General features: G+C 39.6%; 2 protein-coding genes across 15 annotated transcripts in view; one reads left to right on the forward strand and one right to left on the reverse strand.

The window, feature by feature from the left end:
* Positions 1 to 7730, forward strand: part of PPARA (peroxisome proliferator activated receptor alpha) — a 43165-nt gene extending 35435 nt beyond the window's left edge. For all 10 annotated transcript variants that reach the window (XM_054846297.1, XM_054846105.1, XM_054846204.1 and 7 more), the window contains one exon: positions 1 to 7730. In XM_054846297.1, the coding sequence (XP_054702272.1) occupies positions 1 to 248 (248 nt within the window). In that variant the 3' untranslated portion in view covers positions 249 to 7730.
* The window catches only part of CDPF1 (cysteine rich DPF motif domain containing 1), a 27357-nt gene continuing 5033 nt past the window's right edge, over positions 4222 to 26545 (reverse strand). For 2 of the 5 annotated variants that reach the window (XM_054847181.1, XM_054847104.1), the window contains 4 exons: positions 24818 to 24912; positions 20475 to 20598; positions 18147 to 18258; positions 4222 to 12179 (listed from right to left, as the gene is read on the reverse strand). In XM_054847181.1, the coding sequence (XP_054703156.1) occupies positions 12030 to 12179; positions 18147 to 18258; positions 20475 to 20587 (375 nt within the window). In that variant the 5' untranslated portion in view covers positions 20588 to 20598; positions 24818 to 24912 and the 3' untranslated portion in view covers positions 4222 to 12029. Of the gene's footprint in view, positions 12180 to 18146; positions 18259 to 20474; positions 20599 to 23176; positions 23272 to 24817; positions 24913 to 26545 lie in introns of those variants that run through there. The other 3 variants (XM_054847031.1, XM_054846859.1, XM_054846942.1) reach the window with 2 other exon arrangements.

The following is a 26545-nucleotide window of genomic DNA, read 5'->3' on the forward strand; positions in this document are numbered from 1 at the left end:
ATCGTCCTGGTCTTGTAAATGTCGGACACATTGAAAAAATGCAGGAGAGCATTGTGCATGTACTGAAACTTCACTTGCAAACCAACCATCCTGATGACATCTTCCTCTTCCCGAAACTTCTCCAAAAAATGGCTGACCTCCGACAACTTGTCACAGAGCATGCTCAACTTGTTCAGATAATTAAGAAGACTGAATCTGATGCACATTTACACCCTTTACTACAGGAAATCTACAGGGATATGTATTAAGAATTTTTAGTGTTTTTTCCACAATATTTAAAGACAAGAGCAATACTAATAAGACATGGGAGCAAAACTACTTGCACAGTTATCTGCTGTTCATTCAGTCCAGAACATGAAAAATCTAAAAGCTGGGTAACTGGACTGTTACTCTTCTTTTGGTTTGGGATCTTTCGTCTTCTTTTGAAAGAGTTCTGCAGAAAAATACTGATCATAGTGCTCATGAAGTGTCTTACTGTTGTGGTTTAACCTGGCAGGCAGCTAAACACCACGCAGCCCTTTGCTCACGCTCCCTGCACCATCCCAGTGGGATGGGGGAGAGAATCAAGGAAAATAAAACTCGTGGGCTGAGATAAAGACAATTTAATAAGACAGCAAAGAAAGAGGAAATAATAATAGAATATACAAGACAGGTGATACACAATGCAATTGCTCACCACCTGCTGCCCAATGCCCAGCCTGTCCCCGAACAGCAATGCCCCACCCAGCCAACTGCCCCAGTTATATGCTGAGCATGACGTCCTATGGTATGGAATATCCCTTTGGTCAGTTGGGGTCAGCTGTCCTGGCTGTGTCCCCTCCCAGCTTCTTGTGCATCTCCAGCCTCCTCACTGGCAGGGCATGAGAAGCTGAAATGTCCTTGACTTAGTGTAAGCACTACTTAACACGCTGATGTTTTAGTTGTTGCTATCAACATTGTTCTCATCCTAAATCTAAAACACAGCACTATACCAGCTGCTAGGAAGAAAATAACTATCCCAGCCAAAACCAGGACACTTAAAATGGTTCTTTTATTTGGAAATTTGAAGATTGGTAAGGAATACATAAATCAGAATGTTAAGTAACAGAAATGAACAAAATTGTATTTCCTCTTGGCTTAGTAATTTTCGAATTAATGTAACAAATTCAGCAAATTCTCTCCACGTATATGCACAATCATAAAGATTATGCACTTTCGGCTAATTGTAATCACTGAAAACCAACTAATACTTTTTCTTACAGCAGTCAGTCTCGGTGTATCAAATGGCTGGATATTAGTGTACATACACTTCTAAAATATTTGAAAGACCTTTGATCCGGTGCTGCATTGGTATACCTTAGGATTAGCATGTTTAAAAGATGGTTCTTTTATGAAATGAAATAAAATCTGAAGAGTTATCTAAAATAGAGCAGAAAAGCTCCATTCAGGTGTTTCTTTAAGAGTAAATGTGATAAAGCAATGGAACTCTTTTTTGAAAAGTGTTTTAAGGAAATAAGTAAATGTCGCTGAGGAAAACTATATCATACCATGTGTATTTTGGAGAACTTGTAATAGCTCAAGATGGGGTTTTGACTTAAAAATACTATTTGGAATTAGCAAGAGTTTTGGAGAGACTGAAAAATCTGATCCTAGCCCAGTAAAAAGAATTTCAGCTGCACAGCATTCTAGTGCAGTGACAGCTTATTCTGACGAAATGATTGTATAGGAAAGGCACCTTCTTTCTTGACAAGTATCTTGGCAGTATAGAGTTGTTTGGACCTGTTTACTTTTCTGATGAGTAGACCGTTTTGTTGTTTTCCAATTATCCACATTCTTTCTATTACTTCTTAGACCTTGTTGATAGAAGTATTAGCTAGATTACTTCACCAAATTTTGTCCTTGTCCGTACAGCCATAGTGGATAAGGTGATGGTATTACCAAGAACAGTGTTTGTAGGTGTCGATTGTGTAATGTTATGAAAGCGAGCACAGTTGAGAGTAAGTTTATCATATTCCTGAGAGCAAACTCTGATTTTACAGTAGTACTTACTCCTCATGCAAAATAAGCCATAAGGAAAGCGCTTGACTTTTTGCTATTTTACAAGGTCCTTTATCAGAGAGTACTACACAAAAGTGCTAGCTGCATGCAAGACACTGTGCTATTTCTTTTTCTTTTGTTTTTTGTTGGTTTTTTTTTCAATATGGTAACTTCACATTATTATTTCCTTATTTTAATATTTGTTTCATAACGGAAAGATCTCAGGAACCAATCTTAGCATTTTCACAACAGTCAAGCTTTCAGTGGCACAGGAGGACACTTTGTACTTGTTTTATTGTAGCATGTCTGAAGACGTCAGAATCTTAAACCTTCACTGCAAGAATTACGTAAGATCGATAAAGTGAGAACATCACACTACGATTCTTATTTTAGTCACAAGCTTGTTTCTTTACAGACCCACTGGCATGGCTAGGCACTGGATAAATTACAGGTTAAAAAGCAATCTAGTATTTATCCAGGCGATGGTTTAGTGTCAGATATATTTAGTGTAAAATATTGAAGCATAGGCCTCAAATTTGGTGACCATCTAGGGCAGGATAGAAACAATAAATGCAAGTGCACAAAACTTTCTCCCCTTCCCTGTCACCAGTCAGCAACAGGAAGAATAGGCCTTACGTTACAGCTACTCCTAACGCTTCAGTAAGAGAAGATTGTTGGTCTTAACAGGCAACGGCAGATGAGGAATGGGTTGTCTTTTGTGTCTTACAACAGTATGTAGCACGCCCTCAGAAATAACAAGAGGATTTTAGCAATGATGCTGCTTTATTCTTCCAGTCAGCCATGTTTCACTAAGGAACTGTGGGGTTTAAGCATAAGACAATGAGCGTTGAAATAATTGGTAGGTAATATTGCTTACTCAAAAAAATGTTCCAAATATCAGCCATTCTGTGATGGCATACTGAAACTCTAATAGCCAACCATTTTAAGTTTATCATCTTCTCAAAAAAGTATAAGCTGATGGTTTGGTTTTTTTCCCCCAGAACTCAGATTTTTTGCAAAGGGCAAATTTCAAAAAGTTGTGTTCCACAGTTTGGGTGTACTGAAGTTTCTCGGGAAAATCAGACATAGTCGGTGTGGACAAAAACTATTTTTCCTGCTCTTGTTCTCAAAAGTGGATAAAACACTTTACTGAAACTTTTAAAAAACATGGCAAATTTAATAATAAATATTTAAATTCTCAGCAAATCTATAAGGAATTGAAAACAGCGTAATTAGTGGAAGGCATAACGTTTAGCTATTTTAGCAGCTGCTTGTAACAGGTTCCTATTATTGGCATTAGGAAAGTGCATAATTTGCATTTTTCCAGTTCCAGATCCATTTTTATTTTGTTATTTGAAAACCAGCAAGCATTTTTTTGACTAGTTTCTTGGACACTGAAGTCTGATTTCTGTTTTAAACTTCAGACTTTTGATGAAAAAAAAATGGTAAGAACGCATCTCTGAATTACAGAAATATGAACAAGATGTTAACATGCCCACACTGCTGCACTGTGCACACACCCACAGTCTCGTCAGAGAATGACACAGGGCAAACAATTCACTTCCCCAGTGTTAATAGGCAAAATAAGTTCTTCATTTCTACATTACACTTTTAATGGAGTACATTTGCTGTTTCTGTAGGTGAATGCAGCAGACTTTTGCCAATTAGATTTCAAAATGAGTCAGTTTATGGGTTTTTTTGTTTGTTCATTTGGGGTTTTTTAAGTTTGGAATCTGAACTAGTTTGAGGTCCATTACTGAGGAGCCTTCAGCATCTCCACCTTGTACAGATCATCTGATATTTTAAAATATCCATTCTATGAGGGGAAATAAAATGATCAGATTTTAGGATTAAAAATTTATTAAGGATTTACTGGCTTGTTAGGTATAGTTTTGATCCAAGGCTTATCAGCATAAATTATTTTACTGTCATAGCACTGAAGAACTCTAGTTAGCAACCAGGTACCCACAAACAGCTTATGACAAGAGACAACAGATGGACAGAGAAAAATACTAGGAAATAATGGTACGACTTAAGTTTTCAACAAACTTACAGCTTACTCATTTTTGAGAGTTGTTAGGAGTCTTTTTATTTATTTATTGGGATGCCCTCAGTGCTTTGACAAAGGGGAAGAAAAAAAAAAAGGAACGTTTTGTGTCAAGCGTTAGGGAAATCTGATGTTCATTTTTATCCCCTTCTTAAATATTTCCTTTAAAGGTGTACCGTCTTCATTGTAACAACACACAACTGCCATTTAAAAAAAAAAAAAAATCAGTTACTCTGTACCTTTTTCAATTTCAGAATCCCACTTTTATTTTAAACACAAATTGACAGACAAGAGATAGGAATGTTTTCCACTCACAGAAATGGAATCTTTCTTTGCCTTTGAAGACATTTTCTTTTTTTATTTCATCACCATTTCCATGTGCCTTTGTGCTTTGGTTCTAGCCAGCTGCTAGAAAGCTGAAGTGTTGCCAAAGAGCATATTTTTGCATTATTTCTGGCCCGCACAGATTTAGGAAATACCAGCAGTTGCACTAAGTCCGTTCTCATGAGAGAGCTAGCACAAGTTTGCAAATCAAAGAGCTTATAATAAGCATCTAAACATTTGTTTGTTTATTCAAACTGCTAAAACTTGGGAGATTTATTCATCACGAGAGCTGGGTCACATACTATTAAATTTGAATTTCCTCATTATTTCTAATAAGCAGTTGAAGATTATGCTGTAGCTGCCTGTACTGTGTCTGAAGAGGAACAATTTCAGCTCTGTCTCTCCTTCCTTAAGCATCCCTGTTGCTTAGTTGAAAATCTGCAACTACATTTAACAAATGCATTTGCAGCTGGTTTGATATTGCTTAAGCGTAAGGTCCTACAAACAATGGTCCTTCCCTGAAAACCCTGATCCTTTAGTAAGTGTTGAAATGTAGGGTGTAGCGTGGTATCTGGTGCTTGCCTATATCTCAAGTGCTTTCTTGATAAGCAGTTGCATATAGTTTGTGGGGTTTTTTTAATCTAGGTTTAATCAGCTTTATTATCCTTCTTTTACTAGAGATTTAAATTATATGTGGGTTTGATCTAAGATTATTGATGTTACATGTTGTGGGATTTTTTTAATTTAATGTAATACCATTTCTTCGTGGTTTGATTTGTAAAATACAAGAATATAATTGCAAGATACAAACTTTCACTAAATTATATTACAGAGGTGCTTTAAGAAAAATATGTAAATTATTTAATTTAAATATTTGTTTCATACTTTATCTTGTGAACCCTTTTGTACAGTGAGGAAAGATTTACTTTTATGGGTAAGGATGATGGGCCTGAAGGCTAAGACAAACTGCTGTTTATTCCTGTCTGGTCATTATTACTGTATCATTTGTGAAGAAGTATCACAAATTCTGCAACTTATCGGTGTTTCATGTTGACAACTATAACCAAACTTTCAAATATATTTTCACACAGAATCACAGACTTCCTTTTATTTAATTGTAATAAAGGTAAGTCTAGGTGAGGAAGAGCTGTAATCCCAAAATCAAGTTACTATTTTGAATGTTTTAACTCAAACTCACCAACATGACAGATCATTTATAGAACTATGTTCATTTTTACAGCACAGTAGTTCATTTTCCTTAAAAGTCTGAAGAGAGCGCTAAATAGAGCTAGATTGTGTTAGTACTCCGTTACTGGTATTTTCTGAGGAACTGATTTGTGGCTTATGAGAAATAACTGTGTATTTGGGATTATTTCCTGCTACCTGCACTGAGGTTGATCTGCAGTTTTTATAGATGTATTTTAAAATAGGTAATTTGGCAGTGCTAAACAAAATGTTGAAATGCCATTATTGGCTTTTGTATAGGAGTGTTCCCTTTATGATTTTACGTAGAGATGAATTCAGAGTCTGTTCGTAGGGATTCTGTGTCCTGTGATTCATGTGTGACAATCTGTGCCTACAGCATTCCTGCTAATGACTGCTGATACAGCAAAAATTTACCTTTTTAAGATGTACCTTTTATTTTGCATCTAGTACAAGCACAGTACATTACAAACGTTCCAGCAATGATTTATACTTACTGCATTTTATTTGTAATAGATAATTATTTTTTTCCCAAATTGCTGCAACTTGAAATTTTCATTTGATCGGTGTCATCATACATTGTTGTCTACTAAGATGTCTGTGTCGTATTTGTAAAAGCTCTACTGGATTTTCTTTTGGTAACCTACAGCTACTTCTTTTCTCAGTTTCATAGGCAGCAATGAAAAAAAACCAAACCTGTAGATGGTACTAAAAGATATGTCACTTTACATTGTAAATATGTGATACAAAGTCATTGGTAATTAAACCCATCCTAGGGTAAGGGTATTTCCTCTCTTGCTTTCTCAAATGTGCTTACAGGGTTTTTAAAATCTTTTTCAGCTTCTGAAGCTGTTTTGTGTTGGTTTTGTTTTTTTTCTTGAACTCCTTTCTTGTGTTAGTCGATCTTGTCCGATTCCATTGCAAGGATGTTTCAAAACAGAATTCCTGTTGCCAGGCCATCCCTTTCAGATGAGTTGCCTCTGCCCAGGGGATAGACTGCATGCACAAAAGAGATTAATCTGATTGCAGGCTGGGCCTTAAATAAGGACTGCAAGGTGAGGCATAAGGTACTTGAGTTGTCTGTAAGCATTTTGGTCTGTTTTCTCAGGTTGGATACGCAGGTACTTTAATCCCGACTGTGGAAAGGACACCAGCCTTATGGTCAGCGCAAGAAGGTTTATGGCATTTTTTACACTTGGAAGAAAACAAAAAATTGTCAGTATGGGAAAATATTAACTAACCAAAATATTGGCAACATGCACATACTGCATTCTACTGCTACTGCTAGGGGTGCAGTATAATCCTTCAGAATCTGTTGGTGATGTGCAACAGGAACTCTAAGAAGGTTCTGCACATCTTCTGCTGGACGATTCATATGCAAATGACCAGGTCGAGTGCTGTTCAAATCCACCCATCGTTACCTCTGGCTCGTTGGGATACTCCAGGTATCTTCTGCCACACGGTAGCATAGGGTTGCCTTCACGGAGACATAGTGCCTTTGCCCTCCTGTGAGTAACAGAGTTGTTGGCGGTGCTGCGTGCGTATTCAGCCGGGTATCTATCTGCTAGCACTTGCCAGCAGCGCCCTTGGGCAGGCGGGCCCGGTGCAGGCTGCCGCTGTTCTGCCCCGGCACGTTGTGCAGACAGCGGGAGGGAGCTGCTCCTGATCCAGTCGTCCATCCCTCTCCCCTGGGAAACGAATCCTGTGGGATAGGTGAAGCCATGTGAAGCCATGGCTCTCAGTTTCTTCTGGTTTCAGGAGTGGAAGAACATTTATGGCTTTAGTTATTTCTTTAGTAATAACAAATCTAATCAAAGTTTTAATACTATGGATTTTTTAACAAGAACACCCCTCTTAACTGTTTGACAAAGGCTGTTTTATCAGCTTCTCGGATGAGCTGCATTTCATATTGCTCCTGCTATTTCACAGCTTTTACAGACAATTGCTCTGAATTTTCTTTAGGCATGTAACACAAGAGTTTAATTACATCATGATGTTAAAACCCTTTATCACGTCTTAAATTGTCTGTTATCTGATATGGCACAAAAAGAGCACATTTTTTTGTTAACGCTGCCAAACCCTAATCACTAGAGCTAACAAGTGTTTAATTAAATCAAGATATTAAAGAGAAAAAAAAAAACCCCAACAGATCATTGTTTCCAGTCACCTGTGTTTTTAGGAGTTTTTGGGTATGTTTTATTACAGAGAATATGGAACTTAAAAAGAGCAGACATTTCTTGCAGGGAGTAGTCAAACCTAATTCTCATGGAATGCTTGTTTCCCAGTAAAATACCACTAATTCAAGCCAAGTTCCCAAGTTTCTTTCTGTCAGAACAATGCAAATGACATTTTCAAGAAAGAACGGAAGCCCTGGTCTTACAGGGGTTTATAGGAAAGACAGTCTCTTGCACTCGTGAATGTAAAAATTACGTATAGCTAAATAAATGATGGATTCTCAAATGTTACCAGCCTACTGATCTAGGATGAAAAAACTTGAACTAAATGTTTGTTGTCTTTTTTACATTCTGATTTTTTTCCCCATCCCCTTTCAAAATAAGAGGTTGAATTCATAGTGTTTGTAATGAGACTGGTAGGAACCTATGTGCTTTAAAAAAAAAAAAAGTCATCCTTTCACATTGAATGTAAACACAATTAATTTGAGATATGGTTCTGCCTTAATGGTTTTTAAAAAATAAAGTATTTTTAAAAGTGAATTTAACGACTTGGGTTGATCTTTTACTTCCAGGAAAGTAATTCACTGTAATGTCATGGTTTTGAGACACACTTGTAACCCTCTGCTGGCTGCCTCTTGTACGCTATCCAAAGCAGCTGCCAAGTCTTAACCGAGTCCCTCATTCACTGACCATGCACGCATGAGTAACGTTTATGTACACGACAGTAGTTCTGGTCTGCGCCCTTGTACAACCACTTACAATCCCAACTGATAGCTTCTGTAAATGTTTGCAGAATCGGGACCTGGGGACTGCAAGTGGTGGCACACCTGGGAACGGTGAAGCCTTCCACGACAGCGCCAGTGGCGTCAACGTGTGTTTTGTGCTGCTCTACTCTAATTAAGAACTTGAATGATTTTGCCTTAACCTGATTTGGCTTAATTTGGTATATAAGGCCTTGCTTCAGAGAACACTTAGCTCCTTAACTTTATACCAGGGAGTAATCATGCTGATTTTTAGTAGTGAACAAGCGTGGATAAGCAACCTTGCTGGGATTGGTGCCCAGATTTTTTTGGGTTAGCATCAAATATCTGTTAACAAAGTGTATTAAGTATGTTTACTCCATAATAAGATGTGTGTATGGCAAAGATCTTTTAAAGGCGGAATGATATTTGAAGCATCTTTAAAGTGCTGATGCTTACAGATTAACTGTTAGACACACCTTTTAAATTGTGTGTAACGTACAATCTATATATTGCATATGTAATATATATTTATATATATTTCATCAGTTTGTCTGCTGACCCGAGGTCCTGCTGTGTCCTTCCATTCTCATTGCCTGTATGACCAATTTTAGATGCTTGTTGAATTCAACAAGCACTGAATGCACTTCTACATGAAGTGCAGCATACTGACTAATTTGATGAGCATGGTTTCAATTAAATCAGTTGGCAGGATATGTCACATATAATTGTCTTCCTTCAAGAACCTGGGGATTTATTAAGCTGGTGAAAGAGTGCTAAAGAAAAATTACAGCCAAGGGTAAAGAATTAGATTTCTTCATCAGCTGTGCTCAGGAGCATTGAGGGCCTGATTCTGAGCCACAGAAAGTATTCGCGAAACCTGTTGGAACCAAAGTGCAAAGGCTCCAAGTATCTGGAAGAGTAGGCCTCATACCTGGTAAGTTTGGACATGATGGCACTTGGTCTGTGCGATCACATATATCTCAAAAACATTATATGATGATACAGAGACCATAATGGGAATAGGAGAATGTGGAATACACGTTTTAACATCTGGGTGCAGAAAATGATCCTTTGTCATTGCAGGAAATACCAAATTGCACGTAGGTCAGCCGTCTTTCCCAAGACCATGCACCAGTGATGACAGAACGTATCTGCTGACCCCAGGCTACGGAACCACTTTGTGGTACTTGCTGGAGGTATGCTTTTCTTCCCCTAAAAGGTATGCATAACCAAGTAACTGTGAAGCATAGGTATCCTTAACTTGCCTTTTTCCTGTTGTACTCGAGATAAAGAAATGAGCTGTATCAGGCCAAATGAAAAAAATCCTGTACTTACAGATTCTGCTCCCTCTTAATAGTGAGTCTACTCCCCCTCCAGTTCAACTTAACAAGTACTTAAAGGTAGGGTCATTTCTGAGGGCTTGGAACCATTCTTTTATCATATCATGATAGTAAAGATAACAATTATGAATAAATGAGTTAACTGCATTTTTCTTAAAGGGCACAGAGGAGGTTGAAGAGGAAAGGAGGTTGAAAACAGCTCAGAGACACTATATCCTTCCCAGCACATAGGTGGGTGCATCTCCCAGAGCCAAGACAGGCCTCCATGTCAGACAGCCCAAAGGCACATTCTCATTTAGATATAGAACCGCGCTAGCCAGGCTTCTAAAACCTGCTTTCAAGTAGGTTTTCAACTTTACTACAAGTTAAGATACAACCTGTTGCAAACATCATGAAATACAGGAAATAAAATGGTTTAGAAAGATATTTGCTGGTATAAACACAGACTCAGATCTCACATAACAATGTTGCTTTTTGTCAGTTTGATTATAATGACTACAATTTTAAGATGGAAAAGCGCTGTGATTCTCTTTCTAGCATCTCTCACTCTTGTTACAGCTCTGGTTTTTAGCATATGCCTCTGTTATTTGTGCAGAGCAGACACTACAATTTTTAAAGTGTGTGTGTGGTCTAACATGAAACTGGAATCTAATGCCATCCATTCTAAGTAAGTTGTTGCAGTTTAAGCCCAGCCAGTAACTAAGCACCAGGCAACCGCTCACTCAATGCATCAATTTCTTTGAAAGCGTAGTCTCGTTACTGCAGAAAGGAATCTGAAATGTGGACTTTTAACATGTAGCTTTTTTCCCACAATTAATGTATAAGCATTTTATGTCTTAAAGCACCTAGAGCTTGAAAAGGGTACTAATAGGTCCACTATTGCTCTTCTAGTAACTGCAAGAAATTGCAGTCCCCAAGAGAGGACACCAACACACTAAGTACAGAAAAAAGAAAGATTTTAAGACACTTGAACTTCCTAAAGAATTAAAAATAACTCATTGAAATAATGTTGATTTCTTTTAACAGACACATGGTTCATTCTAATAAAATGATCAAGTTTAGATGTTGACATACAACAAATGGTATTGATGAAAGAGCTGAGAAAGGAGGAGATGTTAACCAAGGCATTAACAGGTTCTGAACCAATGACCAACACAAGCTTGAGTAAATAATGTGATTTGGTGATTAGGGAGCCTCTTACACATATCCTTAATGTGTACGACTAAGTGGTTTGATACAGATGCCACCTAAATCTTCCTCATAACTAAAACAAAGTCAACACAGACAATTGTGAAGCTAATTTTTGAGCTAAACTGCTGTTTCCCTAACAATTTTTTACCCTTTTTTGACTGAAACTATGTTTCTGAAATTCCTATTCTAGCTGCAGTTTAATTGCCTAGTTCAGGAAAGAACTGAGCTTATTAACCGAACTTTTCTATTTCCAGATTAACTGATGTGAGAGTGAAAGACTAAGTGAAACTGGAATATTGAGTGGAAAGTGACTGCAAATGCAAGTGACTGGTAAGTATAATTTTATTTTATTTTTTTTTAATTATATTGGTATTTTATTGTAAAAGCACCTACCTTCAGAAGTCTAAATGCTGTGATAGTATTGAGATTATAATCTTGAAGAATCTAGGTATTTCTATGGGAATCTGTGACATTTTCTCATAATAGTTTTATTTTAGACTTCAAAATAAAGCTTCAAATTCCCTGCCTACTGTAGCCTTATCAGGGCAGCACTGCCAGGTTAACAACTGGTGTATACTGACTTTCTTGGATGTATACTGAATTAAGCCAGATAAATCTGTCTCGGATTTTCACAACACTGTAGGAGTGTCAAAGAACACCACAAAACATGAAAATTACAAATGTGAAAATTTGGACGTGGTTCCTATTCTATACGCTGTTTAGGTTTTTTTACTATGTGGTTTTTTATGTGGTGACAACAGGCTTATCTGCCTTTCTTTCTGGCTCTTCGACACCTTAAGGCCATACTGCTGGCACTGCAATCGCTGCATGATGATGTTTGAAGCCAAGCCAATAATAAGGAAATGTGTTACTGTGTTCTGTAGTAGTGAACTGAGGAAGGTCACCTCTTTAAAAGGAGCAACCTGATAGTCTCCAAAAGGAGAGAGGAGAAACCCCAGCCAAAGAACTGTCTCTCTTGGTCCTTCAGTATTTATGTTCTTGTATCCCTTTTTTTACAGGGGAAGGATTTTTGTTGGGGCTTCCTTTTATCCATATCTTCTTGTATTTCCAAAGGAAAGGCCGCTAGGTTTTCATTCACACAGGGGAGGCAGAACCTTTTGGAGTAGAACAGGCTACATTCCTGTGAAGAAAATAACATTATTAGCAGGATACACAAAATGGAACTGCTTAAATTCCAGTCTCATTAAACCACATTTATATTTAGAATTCTTCTAAATTAAATTATTAAAATATTCCAGCAATTTTGCTTCTTCCCATTCAATAATTCTAACATCTGGTTAGAGCTAACTGGGTGAAAAATAAAAACTGGGTCTGTTAACAATCACTAACCAAATCAACTACCATGTTGCTCCTTTTAAAGAAGTGACCTTCATCAGCTCCCTGCTACAGAGAACGGTAACACATTTCCTTACAATTGGCTAGTCCTTCAAGCATCATTCATGGTTCTCCTGGTGTGATCGCTAAATTGCAAACAGGATTTAATGGGTAAGCTGGAGCTGGCGTTGCTGATGGATTGTTCTGGCAGGGTTAAACATGAATAAGGGCATCAACATGGATGGATCAAGACATCTTCCTGGGTGTAATGGATTCCATGGGTTTTACCTAAATAGCAAAGTTTTCTTTAAAGCTAAATCTTCATTTAGCTCATGAAGATTTCTCCCTCCTGGGAGGATCTTGCAAGTTCCTGCACTGGCATGTGAGACTTGAAGTCTCAGAACGCTCTTCCTCACCAATCTCCACTAAAACCACCTAAAGGCCAACACAAGCACAAAGAATGTTGGCCAGGGGCTGCAGGGTCTCACAGACTTTAGCTGCATCTTTTTCCATAACTCCCCCAAAAAACTACTCTTCTTTCTATTAATCTGTATGTTTGTATTGTCCTAGGACAATACTAAAAAGTATAAATATTATATCAATATCAGAGGTGTCTAATAACCAGAATAGCTAAAAGAACTGAATTCAGCTGAGACAATTCAACTGAGATTTCATCCATTTAACCACCTTTACATTGAATAAATGTACTTGCTGATTAAAAACTAAAACCACACATGGTACCAAAGGTTGAGCTGATGTCTCTTCTCTGAATTCTTGATGGCAAAGAATAAAAGCTGTTGTGCACAAAGAAGGTACTTCCCTTGCTCTCGAAATGGAATGACACTATGATCTGACATGTTTCGTTCACAGTTGATTCAGTTAACAAGTGTTACAGACCCAGTATTTATTTTTCACCCAGTTAGCTCTAACCAGATGTTAGTTATTGACTATGAAGAAGTAAAACTGATGGAGTATTTGAATCTATTTGCAGTACAGAGTTTGGACAACTGGAAGAGAAGCTTATTAATGTATTATTCCTTTGCCCTGCGGCGAGACTGAAGCCCATGGTTCTCCTGGCATGCTGATCACTAAATTCCAAATAGGATTTAATGGGTAAGCTGGAGCTGGTGTTGCTGATGGATTATTCTTGGGGATTTAAGCATGAATAAAGACATCAGTTCAGATGGATCAGGACATCTTTTTGGGAGTAATGGATTCGATTCGTTTTACCTAAATAGCAAAGTTTTCCTCTTGCCGTGGTCATTTGTGGCTGGCCTTTCTCTGGGGGCTTGGATATTTCTGTGTTCTTGTTCTCGCTTTTGTTTCCCATGTCACTATCTGGACTTCAGCAGTAGATTCAGCAGACGATTATATCAGAATCACAATCGGCCTGCCTCTGTGTGACTTTCAAGCCCGAGGAACAACTTCTCTTCATCTATTGTCCTTTCTTGCACTGCCTGCCAGGCTCCTCCATATTCGGAGCTAGCGTGAGGCCTCGGTCTCTGCAAGGCCCTGAAACTGGATTTCAGTTGCACAACCCCCAGAGCCTATTGTTTTTTGTCTCTTGGTATCCTTAATACTTTAAGCTGCCAATTAAAAATGGAAGATTACAGTTTAAGTTTGCCCTGCTATTCTTGTTTGTATTGCAAAATGGCACAGAGCTCTCTCCCCCTCCCCCCACTGCAGCTCCCCCGCGCCTCCAGGTTAAGTTCATGGCTCCACAGTGACGGACATTGCACCACAGGCTGCTGCTGGGCAAAGGCAGAGGAGGGCAGAGGCTTTTCCCCCGTTCTGCAGATGGGGAACTCCAATATCAAGACATAGCTCCTCACAGATACACAGGTGCTCAACTTGCATTCTTTTAGCTGAAATGAGTTGCCAACTTTTGGTGATTTTGGTCAATGGGACTTACACCAATTAAGAGCAACTGCACATCTGAGCGCTGGGTCCACATACCCTTAGTCCTCCTCTCTGTCGTGGGATTATTCAGCCTAGCTCTTGTTTTAAAGCCCTACAAGTTACACTTCTTACATATAGTCAAGCCCTTCTTTGACCATTATCCTGACAGGGTTCTGGGTTTAATCACATAATTCCTTAATATGTTTTATCCCTTCAATGGCCAAGGCAGGAGAGGCCCATTTCAATTTCAAACTTAATAGTCAAATTCAGGCAAAACAGAGCTGCCAAAGCATACTGCCAGAGTTTATTTCTGTTTTCATGCAGATCGTGTCTGAAAGTAATACATACAGGGATATTATCTTTACCACACTTGTAAAGGAAACTCTATGTAAAGGAAAGGTTCTGCCTAACAATGTCCAGGATTGACCTCACATGACTGGAAGCTGAGTGGAAAGTAGCTGTAGTATTACGTTTATCACTTAATGCCTACAACCATGTCCAAGGTCAGTGTTTAGTCAGCTTCTGCTGGGGTGAGCAGTAAGGGATGAAACTTCTTGTTCCTTTTCTTCCCTTCTTCTCCAAAAGCCACCTCTTTTCCTATGTTTAGTAAGTGTTGCAATAAAAAAAGAAATAACTGTTTTAAATGACTAATATGGTCAGATTATGTAATTTCCTCTCCCCTCTCCTGAAAGGAAAACAGGGAGCAGGGCACTCAACCTTTCCAAGGACTTTTAGAAGCATTTTTATTATCTTCCTTTTTGTGGAGTTTTGCATGGTTTAAGATGTTACGGAAAATCATTGGAATTATTTTTGGTTGGACCACAAATACAGCGTGCTAAAAATTGGTTTGGTAGGGTGATGCATGCTGCAAGCTGACTGGAGTAAATTAACTGAGTGAGACTTAAGAGAATACTTGAAGAAGTGAGTTTATGAGCATTATACAGAACAGTTGCTAAGTCCTGACTTTCCTTGGCATAGGCACTATAAGGAAATACACTTCAGCTAGCACAGACTGTCTTATGAAAAGCCTAAAATCTGATCTGTGGCTAAACCTCCTTAGATACAAAAGCCAGCAAGTTAAATCCAATCCCTTTGTGAAATCTAAGATCAGAAGTCTTAATTTTGCCACAGGTTAGTTCTAGCACTATTTTGAATTAACAGAAAAATGAAAGCAACCTGTTGCTGAAAACTTTCCATCAAATTGGTCCAGGTCCTTTGCCAAAGAGAGCCAAGAAAGCATGATTTTTTTCAGCTTCTATTCTTATAATATTATGGAAACACTCGGTGTAGGGCTGAGTTGATCTACTTGGGTCAAGCACAAGCAGGAACCTAAATCAATCCACAGAGATGTTATCCTAACTTTGGCGCTCTCTGCTGCCTTGGATAAGTTTTTACTTCTCTGGACTTTTAATTTTCCCTACATGAAAGAGGAATAGTATGTGTTTACCTACTTTGTAGTGTGGGTGTTTAAAGCACTAATTATCATCTCTTTCAATGTTACCTAAGCAGTATTGCTAAATACATTTTGAAACCATAGTCATACATGTGATTCACTATCTGGCCTGGCCAGTTTGGTAAGAAATTTATTCTCCATTATTTACAATCAAGGTTTTGCTTTGAGTGATACCATCAAGGGAATCTTGAAGACTCAGATAACGACAAGTAAATGATTGACATATTTCCACAATAGCTACAAAAGGCAGAAATGTCAAAAAGATTAGAAAAGGCTTCTATTAGCTTACTGCTAATATCCTCTTACATTGTTATGCCCTAGATTAACTGAAACAATTATTAAATCTTTTAAAAGGAAAAGGCCCACCTTCTTTCAGAGACACACGCTGTGTGGAAAGATACTGAGAGGCTGAAACTCTGTATTTCTGCCAGATTTAACTGCCAGACTTGGAAATGCCCATTGAATCCTTCATAAATTCAAGACATTTCACTTGGGAATGAAAACAGCTAAATGTGCTCAAGTTTGCCCAAAATGTGCCTGAGTTGCTAATCCTCTGCTGTTAAAAAGGAGGAATAAACCTGACGTGTCAGGGCAGGAATCAAGCTCGTAAGCCCAAACTATCTGACTAGCTGCACTTCCCTCTTCCTCTGGCTGTGCGTGGGCGTGTGTCAACTACCAGCCAAGACAGGGACGTTGTCACTAGGAAGATCTGGCTCACATGTGAGCTTTGCCTCCACACAACTGCCTTGAGCTACTCGGCTCTGGAAACTTGAGCCCAGCTATCAAAGACATAACCAGAGAGCACTGGCACTTCATCTGACTCCTATGTAGACCTCGGGTAGTTCCAGCAAGGGGGGGGGGGGGGGAAGTTAAAAAAAAAAAAGAAGTTGCAATCTCTGGTCTGACCTTTTGGTGATTTTCATTCATTTAAATGACAGAAGAGACTTCAGAAATAGGAAACAAACCTAATCAGGAGAAAGGTGTTGATGCACACTCCTCTTAGGACAGTGGACCAAATCCATCTTTGGTGCTAAGTCCCTGCAAGTCAAACTAAACTTGTCCAAGTGTGCCAATTTCCTTTTGGCCGTGTCTGTCCAACCCTCTAAATTTTGTCAGTGTAATTTGACCCTTTGTTTGCTCAAGAGAATTTCCTCAAGCCTCCACACAGAAACTGTCTGGCATTGCCATATGAGCTGTCTCAGTTGCCCAGATTATCTCATCTCATGCTCTGAGGAGGCCAGAGGTGTGTCCCACCAGAACTATAACTGGCCACCAAACATCATGACAAAAAAAAACTTCTACATCTTCACAACGTCTTTAACAGGTTGGTTGTTTTAAAACTCCTGCTACTAGCTACTCTCAGTAAGGATGATGTCACTGGAGCTGGCCCCTAACCACTGCAATTAGAGAATGGGCTGAAAAGGTTGAATTTGAAAACTGCTAAACATGACACTTAAGAGCAAGGTGTGCTCTCACATGTGCTGTTAGCTGCACTCTAGAGTTAAGCACGTTACTCTAGGATAGCAAAAAACCACTTTGAAAGAGAAGGCCGGGATCTGGCTGCTACTAGGGCAATGGTGTCTGGTATAACAGAGACATGCTGTTGTCTGTGTGAACAATCAGGTGATGTCTACTCCTGGGTTGAGTCATGCATGAGTCCTGACTACTGCATGAGTCCCAAGTCTCTTTCAACCACAGAACTGGCTTGCTGAGAGAAAGGAGTGGAACCTAACTTTTCTCAAAGAAGCACAGTACAGCCTCCAGACACTGATAATTGTGTAATAACTTGTCTTCATTTTTGCTTTGAACTCACAGCAAACAAAGGGACTAGTTCTGCACTGAGGAGAAGGAATTAAGACAACTGTAATTTTACACCACCTTTCCGGACTGCACTCAGATTTCATAGCTTTAAGGTTGCCTACCAGCTGCTATTCAAATTTATTCTTCTTCAGAGAGCTATCACAGCATTGCACAACTCCCCTCCCTGCTCACTTTCTACATTAGCCTTTACAAATAGGCTGGCAGCTGTGTGCTGTGGATGCAAACCTAACAATCCGTGGATGTTTATATTCCCTTTACGGGGGAAAAAAAAACCCCTACTGTTGGTATAGTACGATCTAGTGAGCCTTAAAGGTCTTCAAGTGATTCTCCTTTGCATTTTCTTGTGCTGAGAAAGTGGAAAAGAGCATTTATTGTGTTTGTGAGGCTGGACTGTGCTCATCTGTAAATAGAACACTTAAAGTTGCTGATCATTTTCATTTAATACAAAGAGCTTTATCTGGGGGAATCAACAAGAACATACAATTAGCTTGCCTTAACTATAGGCTGTTTGGGTTTTTGCTGTTTGGTCTTTCTCTAACAGGTCACCAGGACTGGAACAAAAAGAAATGATTTAAGAAGCTTGTTTTGCTTGTTACTTACGGTACCAACACACACTGATCTGCTACACAAACTGCAGTGGGACCCAAGGATGAGGAATTTGTCCTTGTCGGGGCTGAAAGGATCCTTCATGACATAGCTTTCTTCCAAAAGCCTGTAAGAGAATAATTTCAGGCTTTTAAGGGTGGATTTCACAGTATGGGAGAGTTGAAATGGGGAATTGCGGAGGCTGAAAAGGTATCAGCCCTTTCTACTTGATTTGCTCGGCCTGGTGTTGTACATGAGGCAATGTAGCAGCTATACAGCTCCCTTCCTCTTCAAAACCAACATTGTGGCTCCTTTCAGTCCTATACTGCACTTTGTATCTGTCTTCCCACATTAGGGCAATTGGTGACCATCTCAGCGTTGTCTTACTCGGTTTTTCTTGGTGCTCTACCTTAAAGTATTTTTTATCTTCCATTTTTACAACAGGCACTCCTTTGCATGCCCAACTTCAATACCTTGTCAAGTTACCGTTTCAGCTGCACAGCTTTTAATTACAAGTTCTCTTCCAAAGCTGTGTGCATGTGAGTATAAAACAAAAGGGGTTTACTGCTCTTAGCTATGTCACTACTGGAAAGCTAAGGTTTCCACCTCTTGCAAGCAAGAGCTACTAACCCAGAACATTACAATGACCTGAAATATGCTTACTTTATGTCAGAGACTCTACTGTTTGCTTCAGGGTATTAAGGGAGTGCATTTATTAATAATTTGGCAACCTGCTTGGGAAAGACTAAGGCCTTATTATTCCTGGGAGCTTCTGGCAAAATATTACAGAAGTCAGTTGGGTGTCTGTCTGCACAGGGCACCCTGCAAGGCTGCCTTATTCCTGGACTTAAATCAAACTTGGATTCTGTAGTAATATGGAGTACAATACATATTTAAAAGGTATTCTGTGAACTCATACTGCCTTCTCCTTGTCTACATACACACACACACACATATGTGTGGATCTGTGAGTGTATTCCTTTTTCCTTTTCCTCTCAGACAAAACAAATGGTGTGGCTCAAGCCTTCTACTGTTAGGAAAGATCAGGCATCTTAACATGGCAGATCACCTTGTCAACAAGTCTCTTAGTGTACAGAGACTGGATTACCTTTACAAAGCTCCCCTTGCAAGATTCACAGTCTTAATGTAGTCATCACTAGTGCAGAGACCTGGACGTTGTACAAGCTTTCATGTCTGGCATATGTTTCCCGCAGCATTGCATTTAGGACACGTGAGCAGACCAGAAAGTAGGCTAATAGTGTGTAAAGCTATTTCATATATGCCTGTGCAGAAGTGTTATGCTTCAGCATTATTCTTTTGCTTTTTGAATCTCAACAATCCAAATAAAGCTGAGATGTTAACACTGAGTTTGGATAACCTAAAGTTAAGATTAATGTTCAGCTTTGATTCAGACTCCTTACGAATGGATCTGATCAAAGGTGGGCCATTGCTCTGCTGAGTAGAAGAGGGAAAACCAGTAGCAACATGGGATTTAGAATTATAAAAATATAGCTGATTTCAGCCCAAGCAGGTGGAGATCAACAGCTGTTTCCATTATATAAGAAACTGAGCGGTCTTAGTGAGGTGAAATGCTGAGTACATGTCTGACTTCCAGTTCCAGTGAGTTCCTGACCATGTTTGCCTGATGGGTTTGTTGACCGGGATGGCCTCAACAGAGCTACTTGTACATTTAAAGCTAAGAAGTGCTTTGTTTTATGGGGAGTTTAATGTCTGCAGAGTTGTAACTGCATAGTTTCTGGTCAAATTATCCCTACTTGGCAGACATGGAAAAGGCTTCAGTCTCCTACAATGTAAATATGTACTAAATTTCCACACACTTTAACGTTATACCATCTGCCAAAGAATTGTCTAATACATGCAAAAAAAATTGCTGTCCAAAATTCCACGTCATGTCAAACAGCTCTTAAAAAGTGTTTTTACCATATGTATTTAATTCATGCTGTGTTTACATGTTGCCCAGCTGACACAGCTGTGAGGAAAGGGCTATTCCCAGAAATGCTAGGCTGACAGTCAACAGTATTCTAGTAAAAATATTATGGTATAGGTAAATAGTAGGGTGGCCAGTGGGGTTAGGAAATAGGTTAAATAAAAATCTTTGCATGGTATTGAAGCAGGATGGGAAAGTTGATTTTTGTCTTTGCTATCAATGCTGACAATTTTTAACATTTCTTCCCTTTGGAAAAAGAAGGTCACTTTAAGTACCAAGCCTCACACTCAGGGGCAATATGTCATGTTATTGGGTTCATGCAGTACACATTGTTCCACAGTACAAGCCTTCTAATGCTCATAACATAAATATGTAATATGAAAGACTGCACTTACACAATAGACCGTGTGTTCGGTGGCTTCTGCCCATAGTATGTGTATGGAGCTGTTAAACTACATAGCTGACATGTGAACTCTCCTGTAGGCTGAGCTTCTTTGGGAGCATCCATCTTTAAGCTACCTACAAGAAACACAAATATTTTTTAGCTCCACTGGGAACATGCCTACAAGAAGATTAAACTGATGTGGGACATCTGGCTATGCAAATTAAAGTCCAATCGAAAACTGACTATTGCAAACCTTGATTAGTAAATATTTTCTCCCAAATCAAGTTGGTTTCCCATGTCCCAGTTAAATTTCCAAATTCCTTAGATAGGTTTAGAAATTGCAGGCTGGGAGCCTAACTATAAAGTTCACCTATTCATTTGGAACTTGATCTATAAACTAATTTAGGTAACAAAGTACATGGCTGTGATCTGGAGAATCCTTTGCTCAACTGAGGCCTACGGTCCCTAAGCGCTTCCCAGGAAACGACTCCCTGTCTGCTGTGCAGAATCCCAATCCAGTTCTGCAATACCCATCTCCTTCCACAAATGGCAAATGGAGCTGTGACAGGGTTTGAGACCCCGTTCAGGAAGCAGGTACCCAGAAAGCTGGGTGTTGCAATGATTTACTATGTCTTTTTTTCTTTGCTTCTGGTTCACCTTCCAATAGAGTTTTGGAAGCTTAACCCTGGCTCCCTGTTCTTATCTGGCTTCCTATGGAAATGAGGCTGATGTAATCACCCCAAGCCTCCATAGAGTGTTGGCCCATTCAAGCCACACAGGACAGGGGAGAAGGTACCTTTAAAAAATTTACGTCCTATAACTTTTATGAAAATAGGCAGAAGAGGGAGACTCTGCTTTATCCTCATGGAGGACGCCCATGTATTTCTATAAATCAGAGAATCTGCACGTAGGAAAGCTATTGTCCATCTGTCTGAAAGATTTCAGAAACATGTTACAAAGGTGTAGCTATCAGTCACGAGACATAAATCGTAGGAAGCCATGCTTCATCAGCTTTGGTGCTTGCAAGACGACTTGTTTAAAATCTTGCCCATTGATTTACATTTGGGAGCTTATACTTCTCTGATATCACTTCAGTTGAGAGTCACAGCCTGAGTTTTTCAAAAAGCATGGTGTGGCAAGTATGCTTTTAGGACTGATTTTGGTAGGTATGCACGATCAGATCAAACACATCTAACCACGTGCATGCCCAAAAATTGCACCAATCCATGAATGAAATGTGATTGTTTGTTTGCAAAGTAGATATCTTTGCTCACCTGCACAATTTTCTTGAATAGACACATTCACCTTGCAGTTAGCAAGAAAACTCAAGCTTTTAGCTAAAAGCCCTCATGCTTTTCATGGCATGCATTTTTCTGCTGCAAACCTGTAAGCTTTTTTAAGCGAAGCAGAGCTGGCATCAAGCTGTTAGGAAGGTGAGCACTAGGAACTTGGATTTGGGCAATATCTCAGCAGTTAGGTTGCGCGTGCTCACAGCTGAGCAGACATACAGCCTGCCAAAGGACAGCAGGTCATTCCCACTCTTCTAGTTTTGCAGCCATACCCTTCCCCTGCAGAGGTGATTCAGTTCACTAAGGCCATGTCTCTATTTATGTTTTAGCTCAGCTCAGGGGTTTTCTTTGGGAACAAATTGCCTGACTGTCCCCGCTTACCACACTTGGTTTGCATCATGGAGCAGTCTTTAAGCAGCAAACCAGACAGTTTCAGATAAAACTAAACTGAAAGATGTGCTCCAGAAGCTGAATATACCTAACACACTCCAACCTGAATGTCCAACTAATGGCCATTCGGTCTACAAACTAGGAGCAGAGGTATCCAGCATCAAACACCTTGGTCTATGGTTTCACTCTTAACTGCATCACACTAGTTACTAATGTGGTAACTACATTTTTTTTTTTAGTTCTTCCAACATCTTTTTTTCTCTTGGTTTAGGGAACTAAATTGGCTTGCAGAGGAATCCAACAACTGCTAACAGTAGTACAAGGTAAGAGGAACAAAACTGCACAGCCAGGAGAAAGGGGTCGCTGAGATGAGGGACCTGTATTTCCCTCTTTCAATGACAGTAAGCTGCTATTTCTGCTCACTCTGTGGTGAAACTGAATCCTTAGAGACATATGCTGCTAAGGTGAATTAGGGGCAAGGTGAAGCAGAGCTGTGACTACTTGTCTTCTAATGTTCCAGAAGAACAGGGAGCCCCAAGATCCTTAGAGGTTACAGAGGCTTCACAACAGACACCCAGTTCAGAAAACCCTAGCCTGTTAAATACTGAAACTCAATTTTGAGAATAATTTCCTCTACCCCATCATTCCTTCACCACCAGCCCTTCCACTGCCATTCCTGGCATTTCAGTAGTACAGGTTGTTCTTCAAATGTAACACAAATGGGGCTGGGTACTGGCTTAATAAATAAATCCAACTCATGAATACCTTAGGCAACTACATTTTTTTGAAAGTGATGCAATCCTTGGATATCATGCATTTTCCCTACCTCACAGGGATGCGTGAGAGAATTTAATTAACTACCGTGCTTTCAGATTTTTCAGTTAGATATGAGGCATGTATATGCTACCTGTTTCTCCCTCTATATTAAAACTGGGATTCTTCAAACTATACACAAACTCAACTAAGAAGTCTGCTTTTTGAACCCTGCATTTTAGGTTTACCAGATAAGTCCCCCAAACATGCTCAAATTTACCTTTTCTGTAGGTAGTCAGTAGCAGTACCAAGACACCCATCTGTCCGAATGAGATTCAGTCTGGAACATTGTATGCAATCTTTTGTAATCAAACTTTTTTAAAAGGGGAAAATAATTAGCCCCACAAAGGTAGAGTATGGAAAGTCACTTGAATCAAATATAGAAGACCATCATGGTGAACTTTTCTTTAAAATAAAGCAAAACACTACGAACAACAACAACAAAAAGGAGTATTTATGGCAGTGAGGATCATAGACTTTGGAATGAATGTGTCCTGATTCCAAGTCAAAATAACAGCCCTGGGTTCAGAGCTGAAGTACGTTAGATATAGAAACACCTGCTCTCTTATAGACCACTGGCATGTAGAACAGAATCTGTTCAGTGACTACCACTGGGAAGGAATGGTATCTATGTACAAACAGATTTTTGGCTATGCCAGTTGAAAAGCATATGATCCTGCCTGCAAGGCACAGATGAATTTATGATGCTTTCCATTTTACTCCCAGCTTACAAGTCACTGGTATCAGCTGCACCAAGTTTTATTTCACAGGCAACATTATTTGTCCTGAGAGTTTGTCTACGCAGCAGCACTTGGGAAAGTTAAGGTCAGTAACTCAAGGTGTGAAGTTAATACACATGCAGATTTCAGGGTGAATGCTCCCATTCAGAAGTAAAGTTTGCTATATAACAAAATAAAGCCATTTTCCTTCTGAAGAAAGAAATTTAATGGCAGATGTAATAACCTTTTAGTTTATGCATGTGCTTCACACCTTTAGTCTAAACCACAAAGCAGACAAATCCTAAGATGCACTCTCTCACAAAGCTTCTAATACTTCCAAAATGCTCGTCTGCAATTAAAGAACTGTATCTTTGTCAGATAACAAATACACAGAACCAATTTTGGGAGGAAACCACAGTTGAGACAGACATTGGTTTATCACACAGTAAGCTCATTGGTTTGGCCCTATACACCATCTCAGCAAGATGCCTGATACGACAACTATGACAAGGTGCCTGCCTCCCCTCCAAGCAGACATATGAAGCATGACTGAGAACTCGTTTCTCTCTAGCATACCAACAATGGGATGAAGGATCTCTCGAGGAGATAGAAGTCTAGGGCACTAATCCCTTCATAAACATGACAGGCAAATTTGTGACCTCAAGTGACTCAAGTCATCACCAGTGCTAACACTGGCTTTTTCTCTTTTCCTTGAAAATTTTTGAAGCAGCACCATGTCACAGTAACATGTCAAATACCTGTCTGGCTGGTATGTGCTGAAGAAGTCTTTTAGAACAGCTTGTTTAGAACTGAATTCTGCCCAAGCATTTGCCATTTTGGCTGGAAGCCGCAAGGTACTTAAACACATACTTACTCTAAGCACATGCATAGCTCTTCTGAAAAGAACACGGCTACCCACACATGCTTGATTACGAAGCAAACACTGAACTAGCATGCTCAGCAGAAACCTGCCAAGTCAAGCCCAGAATGCTGCAGGATGTGTGTGAGGTTGGCCCACGTGTCATGGCAAAAGGTAAAGCACACAGATTTGAATGCCATGCTAAGGAAATAATTGCAGCAAAAGAAAGGTGCAGGTTAGATAGCAGTGCTGTAAGAGTGTTTCTCCATCCTGTGACTGATACATGATACGGATGTGGGGAAATGGCTCTTGGTGCAGTTCTCTAGGGACTCCTAAAAACTTCAGGGCAGTTCTGCTCGGAGCATTCTGCTAACAGGCCTGGAAGGCATGCCAGAAATAATAAATCACCATTAAATTGTCAGGGGCAGTGGCAAAGTAGTGGCACAGATAAGTAATCTGATTTTCTTTGCTTCAAACCTCATTAGCACAAGTCTTCACAATGCATAGGTTAAGCCCCTCTTAATACTCCACAGAAGACTCATGCATTTCTAAGGTCACTGATAAACTAGAGAAACTATACAAGAAACAAACTGCCTACAAACAGATGTAGACTTTGATTTGAACGGGTGTCAGATAAAACCAACATTGACACACCTTTAATCCTCTCCAATTAAACCCTTGTTTCTCTTTCCTGCCAAGATTTTCCTGCAGTATCCACTGTTGATGACGATGACCTATTAAAATATTCACAGCTCGATTCTCTGTGGGTAGGAGCCACTGAGTTCATAGCCTGGTAAATGCCAAATTATTTTGCAGTGTTTGGTGTGATATAAATTTAAATACACTTCAGCACCAGGAATGCACTCGCCTCCTTCAGAAAAATCATCTGTTGCCTAATTGCTCAGGTAATACATGAAACAGAAGAACCTTCTTACTTGCTAGTTAATAGCCAAGTGAACAACTCTCTCCCTCCAGTTCCTTCACGTTATTGCCCTGAAGGCATGTTTAGGTCACCTGCTGGCTGCAGCCCTGCTCTTCCTTTGAGGTGACTTACCTTGGGTTCAGCGTAACAAATTAGCCCAGGAATGCAATTTCACCAAGTGTGGCCATTTGGAACTTTTACCCTTATTACTTCTCCCAAAGACCACTTGATTGAATTAAACCTTGACTTGTTGCAGCAATTTCTGCCTTCAGGCCAGGGGGATTGTGCTGGTATTGCTATGCTCTCTCTGCTCTGAAGGAATTGAGATTGCTGCAGCACACAGGTTTCCCTGTAGGTATGGGTCATGCAGCAGACCCCAAGCCCTGCTTTTTAACAACAGCTTGTGTGTACTCCCTGTGGCTGTATGATAAATGGCCTAGGAGATAGTAGATGGGAAAGCGAGCATGTCTTCTGAACGGTTGTAGGGAATGTGTGAACAGGCTGTGTCAGCAGAAAGAGAGGAGACAAGTACATCAAACCCCTTCCTTAGGTAAAAAGGCTTTATGAACACAAGATGAATCTCAAAAAGGCATCTATTGATGCATGATTTAACAAAGCTCAGAAACAAACACTTAAAAAAACCTAGCCCAAGTACTACTTACTTGAATATGGCAGGCAGCCAGCTCTGAATTAGCATTTAGTAAAGAAGAATCTCAAATTAGGTGAGAATTTAACAGCTTCACACAGGAATGCTGCAACAAGGCACTGATTAACCAGTATGTACCACTGTCCTCTAGTGGGCACATTGGACCTGTACAGCCCCGGTGACAAGCAGTATCACTCTTACTAGCTGTAGGGAATTTTCATTTCAGCACCTCAGCTGTTTCGAGTGACCCAGTTGTAAAAGCCCAGCTAAGTGGATCACATAGTAAGAGTGAATGGCAGAATAAAATAAAATGGCAGAATAAAATAAAAGCAAGCTGCCCATGGTAGAGGCCATCTGCACGTCCGGCTGCAGAGGCGCAGCGAATGGTAGATCTCCTTGCTGCGTAACAGAACAACCAACCCTGACAGAAGAGAGGGAACTAC

Source organism: Grus americana, chromosome 1 (assembly GCF_028858705.1).
Source record: "Grus americana isolate bGruAme1 chromosome 1, bGruAme1.mat, whole genome shotgun sequence".
Lineage (NCBI taxonomy): Eukaryota > Metazoa > Chordata > Aves > Gruiformes > Gruidae > Grus > Grus americana.